This window comes from Sus scrofa, chromosome 6 (genome assembly GCF_054392235.1).
Source record: "Sus scrofa isolate SSC_HxYL_T2T_F1_AM1 chromosome 6, Sscrofa_HxYL_maternal_Yorkshire_Landrace_v2.0, whole genome shotgun sequence".
In the NCBI taxonomy this organism is placed as follows: Eukaryota; Metazoa; Chordata; class Mammalia; order Artiodactyla; family Suidae; genus Sus; species Sus scrofa.
Window position 1 is genome coordinate 39,564,989 of NC_139388.1, and position 25,922 is coordinate 39,590,910.

The window sequence follows — 25,922 nt, forward strand, 5'->3', positions numbered from 1 at the left end:
TGCCCATCCTCCGGGGTTCTTCCAGAATTCTATTTCTGGAAGAACCAAGAACGTTTCTCTGAGAATCGCATATTTTCTAGGTAGGCTTTCACACCGTAACTGAATCTGCACATCTTGAAATTTTCTTACGCTGATGGTCTTTTTCCACAAAGAAGTTGTTATTGTTATTTTTTTTTTCATTTTTTAAAAGTTTTATTAAAGTGTAGCTTATTTACAATGTTGTGATAGTTTCTGCTGTCTAACAAAGTGATTTAGTTGTACATTTACCCACATCCACTCTTTTTCAGATTCTTTTCCCATCTAGATGTTCACAGAATATTGGGTAGAGTTCCTGTGCTATATAGCAGGTTCCCATCAGCCAATCATTCCGTATGCCACAGTGTGCATATGTAATCCCAACCCCAGTACCTGCCTCCACCCCACATGTCCCCTTCAGTAACTGTAAGTTTGTTTTCTTTTTTGCTCCTTTTAGGGCCACACCCATGGCACATGGAGGTTCCCAGGCTTGAGGTCAAATCAGAGCTGTAGCTGCCAGCCTATGCCACAGCCATAGCAATGTGGGATCCAAGTTGCATCTGTGACCTGCAACACAGCTCACAGCAATGCCGAGTCCTTAACCCATTGAGCAGGGCTAGGGATTGAACCTGAGTCCTCATGGATCCTAGTTGGGTTTGTTACCACTGAGCCACAACAGGAACCTTCCCCCTAAGTTTGTTTTGAAAGTCTGCCTCTGTTTCTGTTCTTCAAATGAGTTTATTTGTATCCTTTTTTAAGATTCCACCTATAAGTGATATCATATGTTATTGTCACTTTATGAGCCTTGCAGCGTCTTTCACTTCACCCACAAGGGGAAGAAAGAAGAACTTTATCCCCATGGCAGCGGCTTGCCTCTGGTGTCAGCACCTGCTCCCAGAGGTGGCATTTAAAACCACAATGGAGGAGTTCTGCCCGTGGCTCAGTGGTTAAGGAACCCGACTAGTATCCATGAAGATGTGAGTTTGATCCCTGTCCTTGCTCAGTGAGTTAAAGATCTGGCATTGCTGTGAGCTATGGTGTAGGTGGCTCAGATCCCACGTTGCTGTGGCTGTGGTGTAGGCCAGCAGCTACAGCTCTAATTCAACCCCTAGCCTCAGAAACTCCATATACCATGGGTATAACCCTAAAAACATCAAAAAGACAAAACAAACAAACAAAAAACCCCAAACCACATGGTGGTCTTCTTAGGTCATTTCTCCACTGGTTGACGTGGTAAATATTACTCTTTGCAGGTGTGAAAGGTGCCTTTTCAGTGTCCCACAGGACAGATGGGAGGCCAAGTATGGTGTCACTAGAGTAATGACAAAGGGAAGTTCATATCATCCTGCTGTGCTTTCAGGATCCCCTTTACCCAGTGTATTTATTTCCTAAACAACACCACATCCCCCAACCCAAATGCTTAAAAACCACATTCAATCCAGGATGCAAAAGCATTGCTTAATATTTTTCCAAATAATAAATATATAAAATTAGGATGCACTCTATTCGCTTACATGACTTATACACTAGGGCCGTGTTTCTCAACCTATTTTTCATGCCACTGCCTGCACCGAAGAGCCTTTTTAACCATTTCTTTCCTAATCATCAGGCCCCCTCCTCAAAAAATGTCCTGTGGGAGTTCCTGTCGTGGTGCAGTGGTTAACGAATCCAACTAGGAACCATGAGGTTGTGGGTTCGATCCCTGGCCTTGCTCAGTGGGTTGATGATCCGGTGTTGCTGTGAGCTGTGGTGTAGGTTGCAGACGTGGCTCAGATCCGGCGTTGCTGTGGCTCTGGCGTAGGCCGGTGGCTACAGCTCCGATTGGACCCCTAGCCTGGGAACCTGCCGTGGGAGCGGCCCAAGAAATAGCAAAAAAGACAAAAAAAAAAAAAAAAAAGTCCTGTGTATCTGTTTATGTACTTGGCCCTTTGGAGAGTCACAGGCCATTGCAATAGCTAAGAACTTTTTGCCCTCCCCGCAAGAGCCAATATTCCCTCACTGTGGGACAGTATTCTCTCCACTGAGAATGTACACACTAGCGTATGCAGGGCCCTCCCCGAGGTCGGAGGACCAATTGTCAAACGAGGATTTACAGTGACATGTCATGAACTCAGAGCAAGAACTGCCTGAGGCTCCTGGAATCTGGGAAATCTTTTTTTGAGCTGCCAGAAGAGATGAATGGACAGGGTTTTGTTGCCCGCAGGCAGTACCATGCTGGTAAATATTTAACAACGGGGTTCAGCTAGGGTGTGAGAGGAGGTGAGGGGGATTGTAACCTTTGCTAACCTTGGCTGATTTTAAGCTACAACATGAAGTCACTGAATGCAGATTTGGGAGGAGATGGAATTGGCTTTTGTGCACCCAGGAGAACCAGCTCTGTCACAGCTCTGCAGCGAGGGGGCACTGGAAGGTCAGTGTGAGTTACAGGCTGAGAATAGGATGTGCTGCCTGTGAGCAGACTGGCCTGGGGGAGGAAGATACAGTAGAAGATGAGGGACAATGGGGAGTCCTGATTAGGGTGGCTCAGGGGTTGAAATGTTATTCTACAGGCTGTTAAGTCTCAGCTAGTGGAGAGGTGAAAATATCTGTAGGCCAATTTACCAAAAATAAGTCAAGTATCTTGGGAGTTCCCGTTGTGGCTCAGTGGTAATGAACCTGACTAGTATCCATGAGGACACGGGTTCAAGCCCTGGCCTCACTCAGTGGGTTAAAGGATCTGGTGTTGCCGTGAGCTGTCGGGGGTCACAGGCGCATCTTGGATTCCCTGGTTGCTGTGACTGTGGTGTAGGCCAGCACTACAGCTCTGATTTGACCTCTAGCCTGGGAATTTCCATATGCCACAGGTGCAGCCCTAAAAAGACAAAAATAAATAAATAAATAAATAAATAAATAAATAAATAAATAAAAGACTATTACTCAGCCATAAAAAGAATGAAATAATGCCATTTGCAGCAACGTGGACCCAGAGATTATCATACTAAATGAAGTAAGTCAGAGAAAGACAAATATCATAGGAAATCAGTAATATGTGGAATCTAATAAAAATGGTACAAAAGAATTTATTCACAAAACAGGAACAGACTCAAAGATTTCAAAACCAAACTTAGGGTTACCAAAGGGGAAACGCTGAGGGGCGGGCTAAATTAGGAGGTTGGGATTAACACATATACACTACTGTACATTAAATAGGTAAGTAACAAGGACCTACTGCATGGCACAGGGAAATCTACTCAGTCCTGTGTAATAACCTAGATAGGAAAAGAATCTGAAAAGGAATGGATACATGTACCTGTATAACTGATTCACTTTGCTGTTACCTGAAACTAACACAACATTGTAAGTCAACTATACTCCAATAAAATTAAAAAAAAAAATGTATTCCCCCAACTGTCAGACAAACTTGCTAATCTGGTCAAGGGCATTAGTACCAACGATTTTGCCAGTGGGACCAGAGGTAGAGGTCAAGTTCAAGAAAAAAAAGATTTTTCATTAAAAAATGTTATTAAAGTGTAGTTGATAAGTTCAAGAAAAGTAACACAGGGGGCCACATTCAAGAGAAAGCTGCACATGAAAAACTGCTGGGCACTGGAGAAGGGCAGGTGTCAGAAAGCATGGTACTCAGGAAACTGTACTGGGTGGAGCTGGGCTGACGGATTCTCAGGATCCAGACTTGAGATAAAAGGAAAATGTCAAAAAACAAAACAAAACAAAAAAAAACCATCCTCAGAAGTCTGGCAGACTTCTCCCCGAACAAAAGGATCATTTGGCAAATTTGGCCTGCTTCCTGGGAAGTGTGTCCTTCTCAGAGAAAAGACCTGTCAAGGAATGTGCAGGCTGAGAGGGTGTATTTTACGCTCCAGAGTAACTGAATGTAGAGAGGGAGGAAATGAATTTTCCTCACAACACAAACACTAGAAAGTACGGTTGTACTTCTGGGTGGGACTATGAGAAAGTGCTGAGATTGTCAGTGAAGACATGGCCTCCAGTCCAGTAGGGGCCATACACATCCTCAGAGGCTCTGACATCCAGCGAGAGGGACTAGTGTTACCCAAGGCTAAATGGTGAGAGTGGGTCTAAGTAGGGACATGACAGGAGGTTGAGGAGGGAGACAGGATGGGAAATATCCTGTTGAAGCTTGGTCTCCAGAATGTTGGGTTCAGGGATGGGCCTCCTGACTCTAGTTTTAAGATTGGAATCCAAGACCACGTCATCTGATGCTTTGGCAGGGCTAAGAGGTGCCTACCCCACACTCGATGAGACTGCAGCCTCCTTGTGACCTTATGATCACAGAGGGCCTTCCACTAGGAGTCTTGAGAAGGGGTCTTGGTGGATATTTAGACGTAGCTTTGGGGAGGATAGATCTGTTAACTATTGTTCACAGTGCTGTTGTAATAACAAATCACCCCCAAATGCAGTGATTCTTAAACTTTTTTCTTTATTATAGTTGATGTACATTGTTCTGGATGTTTTGCTGTACAGCAAAGTGACCTAGTCATACATCTATACACACTCTCTTTTTCATATTATCTCTCATCATGTTCTGTCACAAGTGATTGGACATAATTCCTGTGCCATACAGCAGGGCCTCATCCTCTATCCATTCTAAATGTTAACAGTTTGCATATGCTAACCCCGAACTCCTAGTCTATCCTACTCTCCTACCTCCCCCTTGGCAACCACAAGTCTGTTCTCCATGTCTGTGAGTCTGCTTCTGCTCTGTAGATAGGTTCATCTGTGCCATGCTTTGGACTCCGCATATAAGTGATGTCATGTGGTATCTCTGCCTTTTTCTGCCTTACATCACTTAGTATGAGAATCTCTAGTTCTATCCATGTTGCTGGAAAGGTCATTATTTTATTCTTTCTTATGGCTGAGTAGTATTCCATGATGTATATGTACATCTTCTTAATCCATTCATCTGTTGATGGACATTTAGGTTGTTTCCATGCCTTGGCTATTGTGAATAGTGCTCTTATGAACATAGAAGTGCGTGTATCTTTTTCAAGGAAAGTTTTGTGCAGACATATGCCCAGGAGTGGTATTCCTGGATCATATGGTAGTTCTGTATTTACTTTTCTAAGTAACCTTCATACTGTTTTCCACAGGGGTTGTACCTAGTCGCATTCCCACCAACAGTGCGGGAGGGTTCCCTTTGTTCCACACCCTCTCCAGCATTTGTTATTTGCAGCCTTATTAATGATAGCTATTCTGACCAGTGTGACATGGGACCTCTTTACAGTTCTGATTTGCATTTCTCTAATGATTAGCGATGTTGAATATTTTTTCATGTGCCTATTGGCCATCCATATGTCTTCTTTGGAGAAATGTCTATTTAGGTCTTCTGACCATTTTTCAATTAGGTTGTTTGTGTTTTGGCTGTTGAGTTGTATAACTTATTCATATATTTTGGAGATTAAGCCTTTGTTGGTTGTATCATTTGCAACTATTTCCTCCATAAGTTGTCTTTTCATTTTTTTTTATGGTTTCCTTTGCTGTGCAAAACCTTGTAAGTATGATTAGTCCCATTGGTTTATTTTTGTTTTTATTTCTATTGCCTTGGGCAACTAACCTAAGAAAACATTTGTACAGTTGATGTCAGAGAATGTTTTGACTATGTTCTAGGAGTTTTATGGTGTCTTGTTTTATGTTTAAGTCTTTAAGACATTTTGAGTTTACTTTTGTGCATGGTGTGAGGGTGTTTTCTAGTTTCATTGATTGACATACAGCTGTCCAGTTTTCCCAGTACCACTTGCTGAAGATACTTTTTTTTCATATTTTATATATTTGTCTCCTTTGTCGAGATTAATTGACTGTAGAGGTCTGGGTTTATTTCTGAACTTTCCATTCAATTTCATTGGTCTGCATGTCTGTTTTTGTACCAGTACCACACTGTCTTGATGACTATAGCTTTGTAATATTGTCTGAAGTCTGGGGGAGTTATACTTCTTGCTTTATTTTTTTCCCCTCAGGATTGCTTTGGCAATTCTTGGTCTTTTATGGTTCTGTATAAATTTTTGGATTGTTTGTTCTCTTTCTTTGAAAAATGTCATAGGTAATCTGATAGGGATCACATTAAATCTGTAGATTGCTTTGGGAAGAATGGCCATTTTAACAATATTAATTCTTCCAATCCAGGAACGTGGGATATCTTTCCATTTCTTTGAATCCTCCTTACTTTCCTTGATTAATGTTTTATAGTTCTCAGCATATAAGTCTTTGACCTCCTTGGTCAAACTTATTTCTAGATATTTAATTTTTTGGGTGTGATTTTAAAAGTTTTGTTTTTTTTTTTTTGCCATTTCTTGGGCTGCTCTCATGGCATATGGAGGTTCCCAGGCTAGGGGTCTAATTGGAGCTGTAGCCACTGGCCTACGCCAGAGACACAGCAACGTGGGATCTGAGCCACATCTGTGACCTACACCACAGCTCACAGCAATGCCGGATCCTTAACCCACTGAGCAAGGCCAGCGATCTAACCCACAACCTCATGGTTCCTAGTCAGATTTGTTAACCACTGTGCCATGATGGGACCGCCTTAAAAGGTATTTTTTAATGTTCCTTTTCTAATAGTTTATCATTGTATACAGAAATGAAACCAATTTCAGAATGTTAATCTTGTATCCTGCTACTTTGCTGAATTCATTGATCAATTCAAGTAGTTGTTGTGCAGAATCCTTAGGGTTTTCTACATATAGTATCATATATTCTGCATATAGTATCATATATTCTGCATATAGTGACAATCTTACCTCTCATCTTTCAATTTGGATACCTTCAATGTCTTTTGTTTGATTACTGGGGCTAGGACTTCCAATACTATGTTGAATAAAAGTGGTGAGATTGGGAGTTCCCGTCGTGGCGCAGTGGTTAACGAATCCAACTAGGAACCATGAGGTTGCGGGTTCGGTCCCTGGCCTTGCTCAGTGGGTTAACGATCCGGTGTTGCCATGAGCTGTGGTGTAGGTTGCAGATGCGGCTCGGATCCCGCGTTGCTGTGGCTCTGGTGTAGGCCGGTGGCTACAGCTCCGATTCAACCCCTAGCCTGGGAACCTCCATATGCCGCGGGAGCGGCCCAAGAAATAGCAACAACAACAACAACAACAACAACAACAAAAAAAAAAGACAAAAGACAAAAAAAAAAAAAAAAGTGGTGAGATTGGACATCCTTGTCTTGTTCCAGATTTTAGCAGGAAGGCTTTCAGTTTTTCTTCATTGTGTATTATATTGGCTTTGGGCTTGTCAAAAATGGCTTTTATTATGATAAGATATATTCCCTCTATACCCACTTTGGTAGGATTTTTTATCATGAATGGATGTTGGATTTTTTCAAATGCTTTTTCTGAATTTATTGAGATGATCATGTAGTTTTTGACTTTTCTTTTGTTAAAGTGGTGTATTACATTGATTGATTTGTGTATGTTGAACCATCCCTATGAACTTGGGATGAATCCCACTTGGTCATGGTATATGATCTTTTTTACATGTTTTTGTATTTGGTTGGCCAATTTTTTTTTTCTTTTTTAGGGCTGCACCCATGGCATATGGAGGTTCCCAGGCTAGGGGTTGAATTGGAGCCACAGCTGCCTGCCCACACCATAGCCGCAGCAACGTGGGATCTGAACCCCATCTGCAACCTACACCACAGCTCATGGCAAAGCCAGATCCATTGAGCAAGGCCAGGGATCGAACCTGCAGCCTCACCATTACTAGTCAGATTCATTTCCTCTGTGCCACAACAGGAGCTCCCTGGTTGGCTAAAATTTTGTTGAGAATTTTTGTGTCTATATTCATTAAAGATATTGGCCTATAAAAATTTTTCTTTTTTAGTAGTGTCTGTGTCTGGGTTTGGTATTTGGGTAATGGTGGCTTCATAGAATGTCTTTGGGAGTGTTCATTCTTCCTCACTCTTTTCTAAAAGTTTAAGAGGAATTGGTATAAGTTCTTCTCTCTCTGTTTGGCAGAATCCACATGTGAAGCCATCTGGTCCTGGACTTTTGTTTGTAGGGAGTATTTTAATTACACATTCAATTTCATTTCTAGTTATGGGTCTGTTTAGATGATCTGTTTCTTCTTGATTCAGTTTTGGCAGGCTGTAAGTTTCTAGAAAATTGTCCATTCTTTTAGGTTGCCAAATTTGTTGGCATATAATTGTTCATATTATCTCTTAATTTTTTTTTTGTATTTCTGCAGTATCTGTTGAGATTTCTCCTTTTTCATTTCTTTTTTTTTTTTTTTTTGTCATACCCATGGCATTTGGAGGTTCCCAGGCTAGGGGTCTAATCGGAGCTGTGGTCGCTGACCTACACCAGAGCCATAGCAACCCAGGATCCGAGCCATGTCTCATGGCAATGCCAGATCCTTAATCCCTGAGCAAGCCCAGGGATTGAACCCACAACCCAATCATTCCTAGTTGGATTCGTTTATCACTGGGCCAGGACAGGAACTCCTCTTTTTTCATTTCTTATTTTGCTTATTGGATTCTCTCTCTCTTGTTCTTGGGGAGTCTGACCAGAGCTTTGTCAAATTTGTTTACCCTTTCAAAGAACTAGCTCTTGGTTTTATTGATTTTTTTTTCTGTGTGTTTTTTTGTTGTTGTTGTTGTTGTTGTTATTGTTGTTGTTGTTGTTGCTATTTCTTGGGCCGCTCCCCGCGGCATATGCAGGTTCCCAGGCTAGGGGTTGAATCGGAGCTGTAGCCACCGGCCTACGCCAGAGCCACGGCAACGCGGGATCCGAGCCGCATCTGCAACCTACACCACAGCTCACGGCAATGCCGGATCGTTAACCCACTGAGCAAGGCCAGGGACCGAACCCGCAACCTCATGGTTCCTAGTCGGATTCGTTACCAACTGCGCCACGACGGGAACTCCAGTGTGTGTTTTTTTTTTAATCTGTATTTCATTGATTTCCTCTTTGATCGTTATGATTTCCTTCTTTCTGTTAACTTTAGATTTTGTTTGTTCTTCTTTTTCTAATCCTTTTAGGTGATAGGTTAATTTTTGACTTGGGATTTTTCTTCTTTTATTAAGGAAGGCCTATATTGCTGTGAACTTTCCTCTAAGAACTGTTTTTGTGGCATTGCATAGATTTTGAATAGTTGTGTTTTCATTGTTGTTTGTCTAGAGTTTTTTTTTTTTTTGGTCTTTTTAGGGATGCACCCATGGCATATGGAGGTTCCCAGGCTAGGGTCTAATCAGAGCTGTAACTGCCTGCCTATGCCACAGCCACAGCAATGCCGGATCCAAGCTGCATCTGTAACTTACACCACAGCTCATGGCAATGCCAGATCCTTGACCCACTGAGCAAGGCCAGGGATCAAACACACAACCTCATGGTTCCTAGTTGGATTCGTTTCTGCTGCACCATGAGGGGAACTCTTTGAGGTATTTTTAAATTTCCCTTTTGATGTCTCCATTGACCCACTGTTTTTTTTTAGTAGCATGTTCTTTAATCCACATAGTCAGTTTTTTCACATTTTCCCCCTGTGGTTGATTTCTATTTTCATGGCATTGTGGTCAGAGAAGATGCTTAAAGTAATCTCTATACTCTTAAATTTGTTGAGGTTAGTCTTGTGCTCCAGAGTCAATCCTAGTCAATCCTGGTCAATCCTAGAGAATGTTCCATGTGTGCTTGAAAAGAGTGTATATTCTGATTTTTTGGATTTAATATCCTGAAAATATCAATTAAGTCTAACTGTTCTATTGTGTCATTTAAGATCTCTGTTGCCTTATTGATTTTCTGTCCAAAAGTTCTGTCCACTGAGGTGAATGGGGTGTTAAAGTCTTCTACTATTATTGTATTCCCATTTACATTTAAATGACAGGAAAGTGGGAGTTGCAATACTCGTATCCATCCATCCCCTCACTTTCTTTTTTTTTATTTTATTTTTTTTTAATTTTCCCACTGTACAGCAAGGGGATCAAGTTATCCTTACATGTATACATTACAATTACATTTTTTCCCCTACCCTTTGTTCTGTTGCAACATGAGTATCTAGACAAAGTTCTCAATGCTATTCAGCAGGATCTCTTTGTACATCTATTCTAAGTTGTGTCTGATAAGCCCAAGCTCCCATCCCTCCCACTCCCTCCCCCTCCCATCAGGCAGCCACAAGTCTCTTCTCCAAGTCCATGATTTTCTTTTCTGAGGAGATGTTCATTTGTGCTGGATATTAGAGTCCAGTTATAAGTGATATCATACGGTATTTGTCTTTGTCTTTCTGGCTCATTTCACTTAGTATGAGATTCTCTAGTTCCATCCATGTTGATGCAAATGGCATTATGTCATTCTTTTTTATGGCTGAGTAGTGTTCCATTGTGTATGTATACCACATCTTCCGAATCCAATCATCTGTCGATGGACATTTGGGTTGTTTCCATGTCCTGGCTATTGTGAATAGGGCTGCAATGAACATGCGGGTGCACGTGTCTCTTTTAAGTAGAGTTTTGTCCGGATAGATGCCCAAGAGTGGGATTGTGGGGTCATATGGAAGTTCTATGTATAGATTTCTAAGGTATCTCCAAACTGTTCTCCATAGTGGCTGTACCAGTTTACATTCCCACCAACAGTGCAGGAGGGTTCCCTTTTCTCCACAGCCCCTCCAGCACTTGTTATTTGTGGACTTATTAATGATGGCCATTCTGACTGGTGCCTCACTTTCAATTTATATATCCTTTGCCCTAAGGTAAGTCTCTGGTATGCAGCATATTGTAGGCTCCTTTTTTTTTTTTTTTAAATCCAGTCTGCCACTCTAGGTCTTTTAATTGGAGCAGTCAACCCATTGACATTTAAGATAATGATTGATAAATATGTATTTAATGCCATTTTAAACCTTCTTTTCCAGTTGATTCTTTATTTCTCCTTTGTTCCTTTCTTTTTTTGGTTGGAAAATTTCCTTTTATTTTATGCTTGTGTCCTCTTCTTTTTAGTTTTTGTGAGTGTATTGTTTGGATTGCCCTGTTTTTCAAGTATGTTAGCCCCTTCCTAAGATAAGAATCTTATCTTATTATTTGCTATTTTAGTCTAATAGTCACATTGGCTCAAATATATTCTTTTAAAAAAAGGAGTACAGATTTTCTTACTTTCCTTCCCCAATTTTATGATTTTGATGTCCTTTTTTATTTTTAATTTTGTTTATTTATTTTGCTTTTTAGGGCCGCACCTGTGCCATATGGAACTTCCCTGGCTAGGGGTCGAATCAGAGCTATGGCTGGCCTACACCACAGCCACAGCAATGCCTGATCTGCACCACGTCTGTGACTTATACCACAGCTCACAGCAAAACAGGATCCTTAACCTGCTGAGTGGAGCCAGAGATTGAACCTGCATCTTCATGGATACTAATCAGGTTTGTTTCCACTGAACCACAATGGGAACTCCCTGATGTCCTTTTTTACATCTTCATGATTATCCTTTTGCTGTTCCTTGTGTTTATCATTGCTTTTACAAATAGGTTTTCTTTTTTTTATCTGTATACTGGCTTATTTAAATGACTACTTTCCAGTTGTGATTTCCTCCACCCTATATCTTGTTACTTCTTTCCTATTTAGAGGAGAACTTTTGGTATTTTTTTAAGAATGGATTTAATATTGCTGTATTCTTTTAGTTTTTGTTCGTTGGAGAAATTATTTATTTCTCCTATTTTAAATGATAATTCTGATGGGCAGAGTATTCTAGACTGCAAAATTTTCCATTTTACAACTTTGAATCTATTTTGCCACTCTCCTCTGAGCTGTAATGTTTCTGTAGAGAAATCAGCTGATAGTCTTATGGGGGTTCCCTTATAACTGATTCTTTATTTTTCTCTTGCTGCCTTTAGAATCCTCTCCTTTTATTTTTTGCCATTTTTATTACAATATGTCTTGAAATGGGTCTGTTTGGGTTCAATTGTTTGGGGCCCTCCATGATGCCTATATCTTAATATCTGTTTCCTTTAGATTCAGAATGTTTTCAGCCATCATTTCTTCAAATACATTTTCAATCCCCTTTTCTTTTTCTTCTCCTTTTGGAATCCCTATTATGTGTATCTTGGCCCTCTTTCTATTATCCCATAGATCTCTTATATTGCTTTAATGTTTTTTCATTTGGTTTTCTGTCTGCTGTCCTGACTGGATGATTTCCATCATTTTATCCTCAAGTCACTTATTCATTCCTCTGCATTATTCATTCTGCTCTTCAGTGCCTTTAACTCACCTTGTGACTCTGCCCATGAAACTTTGAATTTTTCTTGGTTCCTCCTTATATTTTCTAGTTCCTTTCTAAAGTAATCTGTATAACTGTTCTTATCCACTCTAAATTCCTTCATATTTGCTCTTAATTCCTTCAGAATTTTCACTATATCCTTTTTGAATTCAGTGTCTGTTAGCCTGCAGAGGTCTGTTTCATTGTTTTCTCCTTCAGGGGAATTCTCCTGTTCTTTTAACTGGGAATGTTCCTGTGCTTCTTCATTTTGCTTATATTTTTCTTATTCCGTGAGTTTAGGGAAGACAATTACCTTGATCTTGGAGGGTTCTTTATATATGCTTTATATGCGAGAGCACTCCTAGGTAGTTTGGAAGGGATTTTGTTGTTGTTGTTCTTGTTGTGGGGGCTACTTTTGTTGGATGCTTGCTGTCTCTTTCCTCTGTGTGTGCAGGCTGTTATCCCCTTGATAGGGGGTGTGCTGGTATAAAGCCTTCACTTGCTTCCAGGAAGATGGAGGCAATGGATAGGGCTTGTAGCCAGTGGTGAGGACCTATGGGGCAGTAGTGCAGGCTTCTCCTGGTTGCAGGGCCCTGGAAAGTGGCAGAGACCCTCAGGGAGGTGTAGGTGGTACGTGGAGCCTTTGGCAGTGGCAACAGCAGGGCATGTGCATTCCCAGGGGAGTGAAGTCAATGAGTGGCACTCAGTTGAAGTGCCCTCCTCTGTGCCAACCCCTGAGGTGCCTGGGGCTGTAGGTGGTACCTGTTCACAGACCCCTAGCAGGGGTGGGCCACACCCACCTCTGGAGTCCAAGATGCCTGGTATAGTTTGTCTTCACTGCCCATATCCCACACAAGAGGCACCCTGCCACCTGAGAGCCCACAGTTGTGCAGAGAAAGATATTCCTATGGTGGTCCCACCCCTCCTCCTTTTGCCCTCTGAAACAATGGCACCATCTTTCTTCTGCAGGCCCAAGCCTCCTCTGACTCACTCCCTTGGCTGTGGTACCTTGCTCCCCTAGCCAGGCTGTCACCACACAGCCAACCCTAGTCCTCTCCTCAGAACTAGGTCCCCCTGTGGGACTTTGGCCTCCCAGGGTATGGGTTCCTTTTCTCTTTCACGGCTCCCTCTTAGGAGTGCCAGTACCATCTCAATTCTTTTTTTCATTCTTCTTTCTCTCTCTCTTTTTTTTTTCTTTTGTTCTACCCAGTTATGTGGAGTTTTTTGCCGTTTTTGGAGGTCTAAGGTCTTCCTTCAGCATTCAGTAAATGTTCTGTGCCAATCATTCTACATGTAGATTTTTTTTAATGTGTTTGTGGGAGAACATGAGCACCACATCTTATTCCTCCACCATCTTGATCCCGTCCCCCAAATAGAGAGATTTTAAACAATAATCATTTATTCTCCCCCACACATTTTTTTTTTTTGGTCATGTCTGTGGGATGAAGAAGTTCTGGGGCCAGGGATGGCACCATTGCAGCAACGTGCACCACAGCAGTGATGATGTTGGATCCTTAACCTGTTGAGCCACCAGGGAACTCCTCCTCCACACATTTTTGAGTCAGCTGGACCCAACTTATTTAGCCCATGATAAGGAGTCTTGTAAGCCAGTTATTAAATATGGCTATTTTTATTTTTTTTTTATTTTTTTTTTTATTTTTTATTTTTTTATTTTTTTTTTTTAATTTTATTTTCCCACTGTACAGCAAGGGGGTCAGGTTATCCTTACATGTATACATTACAATTACAGTTTTTCCCCCACCATTTCTTCTGTTGCAACATGAGTATCTAGACATAGTTCTCAATATGGCTATTTTTAAAAATTAAATTGTGTAAGCTTACAATTAAAGAAACTATATTAAAATCACAGATACTACATTTTTGAAACTTATCACTTCCTAATTATTTTACTACATTTTACTATTATTTATGATGATGAGGTTATTTATGCCTATTGTTAACCTGTATAATGGAAAGACTATAGAATAGTACGCTATTGCCAAGCTCTTCCCAACTCTTCATCCAGTGACATCGTGATGGTACTTTGAATTCAGTCATGGTGAAATCAGTATTTACACCACAGACATTGGCAAATGCTACAAATCCAGACTTTTACAAAAATTATACAGCATTATCAGCTGGTTGTTAAACTTTTACCCACACACCACTGGTTGGGAGTCACCGATCTAGGCTGAGTTGAGCTGGGCTTGGATCCAACAGGCCAGTCAGTGAGCACAGGTCTGCTCCAGGTGTCTCTCATCCTTTTCTCATGGTGATGGCAGAGGAGCAAGAGGGCATGCTTTTACAGCCTAGCTTGGAATTGGCCCACTCTCACTTCCACCAACATTCCACTGGCCAATGCAACCCACATGGCCAAGCCTAGCATCCATGGGATGGGGCAACATACACCATCTCTGGTGGGAGGAACTGCAAAATCCCATGAAGCGGGATGTGGATGGGGGACAGATGAAGCAGTGGAAACAAGAATGCTTCCTGGGAAAGTAGCATCCAGGGACCGAGAGCCTGGGCCTTCTCTCCTTAAGGGGAAGGCTGTCCTTTAGTTTGGCTCTCTGGTTCTGAGGTTTGGGTCAAGTGCAGGTGCAGGGGAGGAGCAGACTGCCAGAGGAAGACTCTCTTTCTCCTCGCCTCCTTGTTTTCCAGCCACAACTTGACCACCAAGGTGATCTGTGTTGCTCTTTCATCAGAAGGGTGTAGGCTATGTTGGCTCAAGGTCTGCATTTGCCTGGATCTTGGCAAATCTGGAAGAAAGGAGACTGTATTTTGAAAACTCATTGCCCTGATTTAAAGGAATCAGGGCATATTGGCATATTTGTTTTATTCTTCTCTATTTCTCAGTTGCCTCATCTGTAAAATGGGGACAATAATCTTACCTATTTCATAGGGCTGTTGGTGAGAATGAAAAGTTTATATAGGTTAAACTTCTAGCATGTTATCTGAAAAATAGGAAGTGCCGTTAAGTTTTTTGTTTTTGTGTTTTTGTTTTTACTAACACTTCATTTTTTAAGAGCTATTTTCAGTGCATGTCAAAACTGCAGAGAAGGAACAGAGAGTTCCCATTTATCCCCCATCCTCACACATGCAAAGCCTCCCCCGTTGTCAACAAGCCCTACACTGACGCATCACAATCACCCAAAGGGCATATTTTACATTAAGGTTCACTCTTGGTGTTGTACATTCTATGGGTTGGGACAAATGTATGATGACATGTATTCAACATTATAGTGTCATACAGAGCATCTTCACTGCCCTAAACATCCTGTTTCTTAACCCCTCTTCCCTTACCCCTGGCAACCCACCAATCTTTTTACTGTCTCCATAGTTTTGCCTTTTCCAGAATGTCATATATTTGGAATCATACAGCCTGTAGCCTTTTCAGACTGGCTCCTTTTGCTTAGTAATATGCTTTTAAGGTACTTCCATATCTTTTCATGGCTTGAGAGTTCATTTCTTTGTAATGTTGAATACTATTCCATTGTCTGGATGAACCATACTTTATTTACCCACTCACCCATTAAAGGACATCTTTATTGCTGCCCACAAAATTTTAGCTAGAGATTTTCTTCCTTTTCAAGAATGATTCTAAAAGCCAGCTTTTGCCAACCCCTTCCCCGTTCAGCCATCAACTCTCTTCTTAGCCTTCCTTAAATGTCGTGTCCAGAATGCTTTGGCTGGTTCTTTTGCTTTTTGGAATTGTATAAAATACACATAACAAAATTTATCATGGTAGCATTTTTTAAGATTAGTTCAGTAGTGTTGACATAGTTCACGGTGTTGTGCAATCAATCTCTAGAGCTCTTTTTTACCTAGAAAAACTGAAACTCTACCCATTAAACAACTACCCCTCATTTTCTCCTGCCTCCAGCCCCTGGAAACCATCATCCTACTTTCTGTCTCTGAACTGACTACTCTGGGAACCTCGTATAAGTGGAATCATACAGTATTTTTCTTTTTATGACTGGCTTATTTCGATTATTGTAATATCCTCAAGGTTCATCTCTATTGTAGCTTGTGTCAGAATTTCTTTTCTTTTTACAGCTAAATTGTGTTCCATTGTATGTATATATCACATTTTGTTTATCCATTCATCTGTTGATAGACACTTGTGTTGCTTCCACTGTTTGGCTATTGTGAATAATGTTGCTATGAACATGGGGGTATAAATATCTTTTCAAGATGCCTCCTTCAATTCTTTTGGATAGATACCCAGATGTAGGATTGCTGGATCATATGGTAGTTCTTAAAAAAAATTTTTTTTTATGGCTGCACCTGCAGCCTATGAAAGTTCCTGGGCCAGGGGTTGAATCAGAGTGACGGCCGAGGCCTATGCCACAGCCATGGCCACACTGGATCTGAGCCGCATCTGCAACCTATGCTGCAGCTTGTAGCATTCTGGATCCTTAACCCACTGAGTGAGGCCAGGGGTCAAACCCGCATCCTTATGGAGACTACTCAGGGTCCTTAACCCCTGAGCTACAATGGGAACTCCCTTTTTAAAAATTTTTTGAAGAACTACCATACTGTTTTCCATAGCAGCTGCACCATTTTACATTCCCACCAACATCCTAACCAACACTTGCTCTTTTCTATTTCTTTCTGATGGTGAGAGACGGTATCTTATTGCAGGTTTTTTTTTTTTTTTTTTTTTGGTCTTTTTGCCATTTCTTGGGCCGCTTCTGCGGCATATGGAGATTCCCAGGCTAGGGGTCTAATCGGAGCTGTAGCCACCGGCCTACGCCAGAGCCACAGCAATGTGGGATCCGAGCCATGTCTGCAACCTACACCACAGCTCATGGCAATGCCAGATCCTTAACCCACTGAGCAAGGCCAGGGATCAAACCCGCAACCTCATGGTTCCTAGTTGGATTCGTTAACCACTGAGCCACGATGGGAACTCCTTATTGCAGCTTTGATTTTTATTTCCCTGATAATCGTCGATGTGGAGCATTTTGCCTCTTACCGTCTTCCCTTTAGCCATATCGCACAACAGAGCAGTCCTCCACCTACAGCTTCTACTCAGTTTGTGCGCATTCCTGTGGCTGCAGGACAAATGAGATAGATCCATCTTCCCTCCTTTTCAGATTGTAATGCCCGGGGGAGGAGAAGGACTGTGGTTTTCTTATTCTCCCCAGTGATTTAGGGAAGTCTGCATCTAGGGCCTGGGGGTGTGCTGATTTCCCAGTGAACCACACGTGGTGGGAAGTGAGGTCCAGACCAGAAAGGGTAGGAGGTGCTTCGCTCCCCCCAGGAATTAGCCTGGCATCCACATCTTCCCCCAGAGCTCTCAGCCCTCATCCTCTGGGCCTCTCCTTTCCAGGTACAAGCCTCGGGAGAAGCTGAAAGTGAACTTCGGTACGCCGGAGTTCCTGGCCCCTGAAGTCGTCAATTACGAGTTTGTCTCATTCCCCACAGACATGTGGAGTGTGGGAGTCATCACCTACATGCTGTGAGTGCCCTGGGGCTGGCTCCCCACTGGAGATGGGGACCATTTGTCTTTGTTTGGGTACCCTTACAGGCAGCAAAATTTGAGTGTGTGTTTATTGGGGAGGTGTTCCAAGAAACATCCATCAAGGAGTCGGGAAGTGAAATGGGGAAGGAAGGCGACTAGTAAAGTGTGTGTCGTGGAGCCGGTAATTATCACTGGAGTTTAATTCTTGGGGAACCTGTGACCCCCTGTAGGGCAGCCGCTCAGAGCTCTTGCAGCTGAGGGGCGATGGAGCTGAGGTATTGATACACTGACTGTAATCAGGTGTTGCTAGTGGGCTGGTCCCAGGGGAATTAATTCCCTGAAACATCTGGGTGGATAAATCAGCTTCCACTGGAGAGAAAGCCCTCCAGCCCCGATGCATGGGTGCTGTGGTGCAGGTGGGGTGCACGGAAGCAGGAAGGAGAGGGGCGGGCAGGGCAGGGTACAGCTGCTGGGCTTCTAACCTGGTCTCTCCCGCCCTGCGTGCCCTGTGTGCTGTGGGCTGAGGAAGCAGAGTTAGGATGCGCTGAGAGGCGATCCATGCACAGACTAAATGTCTTCCTCTCTTTCTCTGACTGTGGATGCTCAGCTCGTTCCTCAGAGGCCCGACAAAATCAAGCTTTGCTCCCAGTCTTATCATTATGGCTTAACTGGTTCCCTGCACTTTGCGTCCTGCACCAGGTGGGGCAAGACGGTGGCCCAAAGGCCAGCCAGAGAGGTTGTCCTGTCTCTCCACCCTCTCCTAAAGGATCCTAATAAAACCAGGTTTCCTTTAGCCTCTGAGGCCTGGATAGTCCCAGAGACATGCCAAGCTGTTTTTAAATTAAGCCCAATGTACCTGATAAGTGAACATATTGGGTTGGATCCCAATTCACTCTCTCTCTCTTTCTTTTTTTTTTTTTTTTTTTTTTTTTTGGTCTTTTTGCCTTTTCTTGAGCCGCTCCCGCTGCATGAGGAGGTTCCCAGGCTAGGGGTCTACAGCCACAGCAATGCCGGATCTGAGCCGCATCTGCGACCTACACCACAGCTCACGGCAACGCTGGATCCTTAACCCACTGAGCAAGGCCAGGGATTGAATCCGAAACCTCCTGGTTCCTAGTCGGATTCGTTAACCACTGCGCCACGACGGGAACTCCGGGGATGTCTTCTAATACTTGTCCAGCCTTCGATTTTTCAGTCCTGCCACTTGCTCCCTTTGTCAACTGTCTCCTGCAGAGAAACAATGGGGCTGCTTTTCTTTCCAACCCTCTTGGTTCTGATTAGTCCTCTTTGACCTCGTAAGACTCTCTTCTGTCTTGGTGATGTGTGTTGGCAGGTGTGGCTCCCATGTGCTGACAGTCCTTTCTCTCCTCCGTAGACTCAGTGGTTTGTCCCCATTTCTAGGGGAAACAGATGCAGAGACCATGAATTTCATTGTGAACTGTAACTGGGATTTTGATGCTGACACCTTTGAAGGACTGTCGGAAGAGGCCAAGGACTTTGTCTCCCGGTTGCTGATCAAAGAGAAGAGGTAACCTTTATTGCTTGTCACCTGCGATCCACTCTGAGTTTGACCACCCGTCTGGGGGCTGTGAAGGTCAGGCTGCTGCTGGGCGGGGCTGCTGAAGCTAATGGTCCTTCCTTCCTGCAGACTGATTCTGCCTGGGATATCTTAGTTTGCTACTTCTTGGGGGTGGGGGGAGATAGGGAAAGGAACAAAGGACATCAATTAATAAAAAAAAAAAACAATAACCAACCAGGGGAGAGCCCATTGTGGCTCATAAGAAACCAATCCGACTAGTATCCTTGAGGATTCGGGTTCGATCCCTGGCCTCACGCAGTGGGTTAAAGGATCTGATGTTGCTGTGAGCTGTGGTGTAGGCTGGCAGCTACAGCTCTGATTCGCTCCCTAGCCTGGGAACTTCCATATGCCACGGGTAAGGCCCTTAAAAACAAGACAAAACAAAATGAAAAACTAGGAGCATAAAATGTAGGCAGTTTTAGAAAGGACCATATTTACAAATAAGGCTTATTTCCAAGCTATCACATTTTTTTTTTTTTTTTTTTTTTTTTTTTTTTTTTTACTGTACTCTCAGCCTGCAGAAGTTCCCAGTCCAAGAATCAAACCTGAACTACAACAGTTCCCATTGTGGCTCAGTGGGTTAAGAACCCGGCACAGTGTCTGTGAGGATGTGGATCTAATCCCCAGCCTCAGTCAGTGGGTTAAGGATCCAGCATTGCTACAAGCTGCATTGTAGGTTGCAGATGTAGCTTGGATCTGGCATTGCCATGGCGGTGGCATAGACCTACAGCCGCAGATCTGATTTGACCCCTAGCCTGGGAACTTCCATATGCCACAAGTGCACCCGTAAAAAGAAAAAGCCAGAAACCTGAACCACAGCAGTAACCCAAGCCACAGAAATGACAATGCTGAGTCTTTAGCCACTAGGCCACCAGGGAACTCTCCCATCACATTTAATAGGCTAATGTTGAAAAAAAGTTGAGATATGCAGCTGTTATTCTGCAGAATAAAAGACAGAAAACGTATTTCTTGCCAATGAAGATCTGCTTGATTTTCAGCAGCTGCATTAACGGTATGGATTGGACTGTGAGTTTTCTAATATTAGACATATGGGAATAACTACAAGTAGTGGCGCCTGAGAATCTGAGCTCTGAGACAGCTCATGGTTCCCTGGCTTTCACTGTGAAAAATTATGTGAGAGGGAAAATATTTCTAATTCAGATGAACAAGTTGGCAGTACTCTCTGGGAGGAGAGATGGGCTTCATTCAAGGCTCATAGTCTTTTACTAGTTTTTGTTTGTTTGTTTTTTGTTTTTATGCTGCGCACCTGCAGCATATGGAAGTTCCCAGGCTAGGGGTCAAGTCAGAGTTGCAGCTGCTGGCCTGCGCCACAGCCACAGCAACAGGGGATCCAAGCGGGGTCTGTGACCTACAGCACAGCTCACAGCAGCAGGGATCCTTAACCCACTGAACAAGGCCAAGAACCGAACCTGCATTCTCATGGATACTAGTTGGATTCGCTACTGCTGAGCCACAATGGGAGCTCCCTCTTTTACTTCTTCGGAGCAATTATGGGCTCAGCTGGCCCCCCTGCTGTCCTGTCTCAATCCCCCAGCACTCTCCAGGAGGTGGTGATGAATCACTGGGATTCAGCCCCTCTCTAGGGGGCAGGAAACATTCTGCTGATGACTTTCTTGCACTGTTCAGGATGGGATTTTAGATGGGAAAAGGTCTTTTTTTTAGCACATGACATGAATCTGCCTAAATGATTCATCTATTCCACCGACTGGGCTACCTACCCAATTGAACAAATTTGGGGACAACTAGAAAAGGAACCCCAACTAAAAATCTCAACGGCTGTTTGATTTCACAGCTGCAGAATGAGTGCCACCCAGTGCCTGAAACATGAGTGGTTGAATAATTTACCTGCCAAAGCTTCAAAATCAAAAGTTCGTCTCAAATCCCAACTATTGCTGCAGAAATACATGGCTCAGAGGAAATGGAAGGTATCTGTTTTTCTGTAAAGGCAGCGTTTGTCTTCTTAAAATGTCCTTTGAAACAAGTGTACTAAGTTTTTACTTACATTTTGATTCTAAATAGATTATTTAGGGGAAGCAAATCTCTTAGGTCAAAACCTCTTTCCTTGGAGTTCTTGTTGTGGCTCAGCTGTAATGAACCTGACTAGTATCCATGAGGATTCGGGTTTGATCCCTGGCCTTGCTCAGTGGGTGAAGGATCCGGTGTTGCCATGAGCTGTGGTGTAGGTTGCAGACACGGCTCAGATCCTGTGTTGCTGTGGCTGTGCCATAGGCCAGCAGCTGTAGCTCTGATTTGACCCCTAGCCTGGGAACCTCCATATGCCTCTGGTGCAGCCCTAAAACAAAATGAAACAAAAAAACTTGTGATTAAAAAATGCCACAGACCAAAAATGACTGGCATAAAAGTAGCATTTAATTCAAACTTATATGGACACTTGAAGAGACAGAATGAAATTTGAGCCCATGTTTTCAAGGACCACAGCAGTCAAGTGCTTAGAACAAATTGCCTGTTGTTTGAGGCTGATTCCTCCACATTTTGGAAATAGGGGCCTAGGAAAGCCCTATTCGATTTTAAAAGCTTTATAATTTTGTTCACAACACAATTATTTGGTAACCATGGACATAAAGTGTATCTTAAACACAATTGTCCTGCAGACAAGTGGCTTTCCAGCATTGACTCAGATCCTCGATTAAAAAAACCTGAAGTGCTTTTACCCAGAGAACCAGTACACAAGCATGTGCATATACACACACATGTGGAAACAGAAATACTGTGACATTTGCTCCGCAAAGTGTGATGCACTCTGATCTTTTCTTTTCTATGATATTTGGTTTCATTAAAAAAAAAAATGTTGGTCATTACCCACCAATTTGATTTTGGGACCCACTAGAGGACTGCAAAACACAATCTGAAAAGCACTGCACTAGGGTGCTCCATTTTTCACAAGAAAAGGGCAGGAGAACTTATTTTCTCACTTCATGCTTGCTCCAAACATGTCCCTGAAAGTCATATGATGACTGTTCTACTATAATTTTCTAGAATCTTCTTTTCCCCTTTAGCTTATCCATTTTTTCTTTTTTTGTCTTTTGTCTTTTTAGGACTGCACCCTAGGCATATGGAGGTTCCCAGGCTAGGAGTCTAATCGGAGCTACAGCTGCCGGCCTACACCACAGCTCACAGCAACACCAGATCCTAACCCACTGAGCAGGGCCAGGGATCGAACCCACAACTTCATGGTTCCCAGTCAGATTCGTTTCTGCTGCACCACAACGGGAACTCCTAGCTTATCAATTTTAAACAAACTCAGTTGACTAAGCTTGCTTAAGTCCTTTTATTGTTTCTTCTTGAAGAAATTTGTCTAAAAATATGCTTTTTACCCCTTTCTTTCTCTCCTTACTTTAAGAAACACTTCTATGTGGTGACTGCTGCCAACAGGTTAAGAAAATTTCCAACTTGTCCCTAATCCTCAACTCTGCTGCTCCCATGGGCCCAGAAATTATTGAGACTGGTGATGAAGTTATGGCTGAAGATTTTTAATAATCTGATCTTTCGCTAATAATCATTGACTCCACTTGTTTTGTTAAAAAAAAAAAAGGTTATGGCTGTTTTCTTCCTTGTGGATAAGAAGTGGCTGTAAAGAAAGTGACCTAAGAACTTTTTTCTGCCTTAAAATATCATTAAGTTGAAATGCTGTGATTGCTTTTCAAATATAACTACTTTTGGAGATAAGTATAGGTATGCTTTAGGTAGGTAGGAAAGCTTCTACTTTGCATATGTTCATTTAAATCTAAGCTTAGTCTGATTAAAGCACCCAGTGGACTATCACACAGGGCATGTTATTCAGTGTAACCTTCTCCAGTGAAAAGAATTCCTAGCATTTTGATTTGCTCAAGTGTGAGCTGATATTTTATACTACATGTGTTGCTCTAATATGAAGCAATTGTGGATATTGTGGATTTAGGGCAATGATCTTCAAACTTGTTTTAACTTGTGCTTTTTTTCTTTCTTTTTTTTTTTTTTTTTTTTTTTTTTTTTTTTTTTTTTTTTTTTTTTTTGCTTTTTAGGGCTGCACCTGCACCATTTGGAAGTTCCTGGGCTAGGGGTCATATCGGAGCTGCAGCTGATGGCCTACACCACAGCCATAGCAATGCGGGATCCAAGCCATGTCTGCAGCCTACACCTTAGCTTGTGGTAAATCCGGATCCCTAACCCACTGAGTGAGGCCAGGGATCGAACCTGCATCCTCATGGATACTAGTTGGATTTGTTACAGCTGAGCCACAATGGGAACTCCTTTCTTTCTTTCTTTTTTTTTTTTTAACTGTGCCCCCTTTTGAGAATCAAAACATGCATCTTTTAATATTCTTTGGAATTTCAAAGTATAATGACTATCATGGCTAAATCAGAGCACATCAGAGCCTTTTAAATCTTTTGTACATCCCTTGACTCTCTCCTAATTCTGCCCTGTCCTGACACTGGCAGTCTCCCTCCTGATCTCCCTTCCTCAGTTATGAACCTGTGGTCTAGTAAGTCTGGAAACCGATAGGCAATATGTGGAAGAGAGCTAAGAATGTCATGATGTTCATCTTTGGGAGAGAAACACAGAAATGGTGCATGATGAGAAAATAAATGAAACCCGCTCTCCTATTACTTTATCAGGGTCATGTGTACCCATTTCAACGTGGGCACTTAACTAAGTCAGGAGTTGATTACCAAGGAGTGCCGTATTATTCAAAAGTAAACAACCCTTTGAATTTCCTCACTCCTAATCTTTTTGTGCTTATTCCCATGACCTTCTCAGGTCAGCCTTTGAGGTACGTTTAGTTTTTAATTAGCCATGGAAAGTTTCACAGCCTTTCAGGATTTTTTTTCCCGTAATAAGGCCTTTTTTTTTTTTTTTTTTTTTTTTTTTTTTTTTTTTTTTTGTAGAGGACGTGGGTGTGGGGAGGGAGGCAGAAGATGGTGAGATTAATCCTGCTGCATTTCTTCAGTCATATGTTTCTCTGGAAAGCTAACCCTTGCTGGGAATCTAAGATTTTCAGTGCCAGCACCTCTCGGCCTGCTCCAAGCTGGCCAGCTAATGGATGAACATCAGAAGAGACAGCTGCTACAGACCTCCCATTCATGGCACAGTGATTTACAGTGATTCAGTAAAATGCTTTATTTTTAAGGTGTTTGGAGGGCAGCCTCCAGAAGAAGCTTGAGAAGATATCTGCAGTCCTGTCTGTAAGATGGTGATTCTTCCCCTCTGTGGCACATTCTTGGGGAATGCCATGAATTTTCTTCCCAGAAAAATGTACAGTTAGTTGCCCTGGTCTGGAGCACCACTGCCTAACAGAACTATGAGCCATATATATAATTTAAAAATTTCTGACAGCTCCTCTAAAAAAAAGGGCTGGTAATTGATTTAACATAATCTATAAAAATCTATTTAAGTATATAATCAGTATGAACATTATTGATAAGGTATTTAATATTCTTTTTTCATATTAAGTCTTCAAAATTTGGTGTGTATTCCACACTTAAAATACATGTCAGTTTAGAGTCTAAGGTTTCATCAGACATATTTAATTTTATTTAGAGTTCATAAAATTTACTGTGGAGAAATATACTCCCATACTCAAATCATCCCAAGCATCTTAAATGTTTTATAATAATCGTTTTTACATTTTCATATTAAAACATGAAATAAAATTAGGAATTCAGTTCTGCAGCTGCTTTAGCTACATTTTAAGTGCTTAATAGGCATATGTGTTTAGAGGCTTCTATATAGAACAGGGCAAATTCAGAGAAAATCCTATATCTGTCCAATTTGAATTTTTCCCCTGCATCCTGTTATTCTCTAACTAGAGAAACAACTTTCTCCCAAGTCCCTTGGAGAGATTGTTTAGGCCAGGCCCATATAAGTGATAGGTACCGCAGAAGTTAACTTCCCTTATTTAAAATTTGAGGGAGCTTTTGGGAAGCTTTAATTTTCTGGATATTTTTAGTTCTCTACTTTGCTAGTGTGCACTTAGCACAAAACATTTTTAGATTGCAACTTTGCTAGCATCAACTATTTTTAATGGGACTTTTTAATTTGAATGAACAGTCATTGAAAACTTCTGGGCAGAGAAATTCTAAAAGGTAGTCAGGACTCACTTTTTTCACCTATCAGATTTGGTGAAGATGTGAGAAAAATAGAATTCTTCACTTTTTATGAACATGTATCCAAATAAAAGTCATGCCCACATGTTCCCTGAGCAATTCCATTTCTAGAAATTTATTCCTCAGCAATACTTGAACAAGTGGGCTGAGATGTATGCAGAATGATGTTTACTGCAGCAAAATGCCCAGTGAAAACAACCTGCACATACTTTATCAGTATGGGTCTCCATCCATGTAGGGGAATACCTTGCAGCTATTAAAGACAGATCTTGATGTACCGATTTTCACTATGAAAAAAGTTATAAAAAACATATATATGGTATCAGGCTTATTTTCTAGATGTGCAAGAAACTTAACAGTGGGATGTGGAAAGTGGGTGATAAGAGGGAATTCCACTTTCCACTTTATAACTTTCTGAATCATTTGCATTTTTTAACAATGAGCATGTATTGCTTTTATAATTAAAAATTAGCAACCCATTGTCAAGTGTGGACCTTATTTTGACCCTGATTCTAATAAATAAACAATAAAAAGATATTTTAGAGATAGCTAAGAAA

At 41.9% G+C, this 25,922-nt stretch overlaps 1 protein-coding gene across 5 annotated transcripts in view; it reads left to right on the forward strand.

Moving 5' to 3' along the window:
• The window catches only part of MYLK3 (myosin light chain kinase 3), a 73,122-nt gene extending 47,200 nt beyond the window's left edge, over positions 1–25,922 (forward strand). For all 5 annotated transcript variants that reach the window (XM_021094244.2, XM_084960347.1, XM_021094243.2 and 2 more), the window contains 4 exons: positions 17,530–17,658; positions 19,037–19,189; positions 21,054–21,186; positions 22,623–25,922. In XM_021094244.2, coding sequence (XP_020949903.2) covers positions 17,530–17,658; positions 19,037–19,189; positions 21,054–21,186; positions 22,623–22,682 — 475 coding nt within the window. In that variant the 3' untranslated portion in view covers positions 22,683–25,922. The remainder of the gene's footprint in view (positions 1–17,529; positions 17,659–19,036; positions 19,190–21,053; positions 21,187–22,622) is intronic.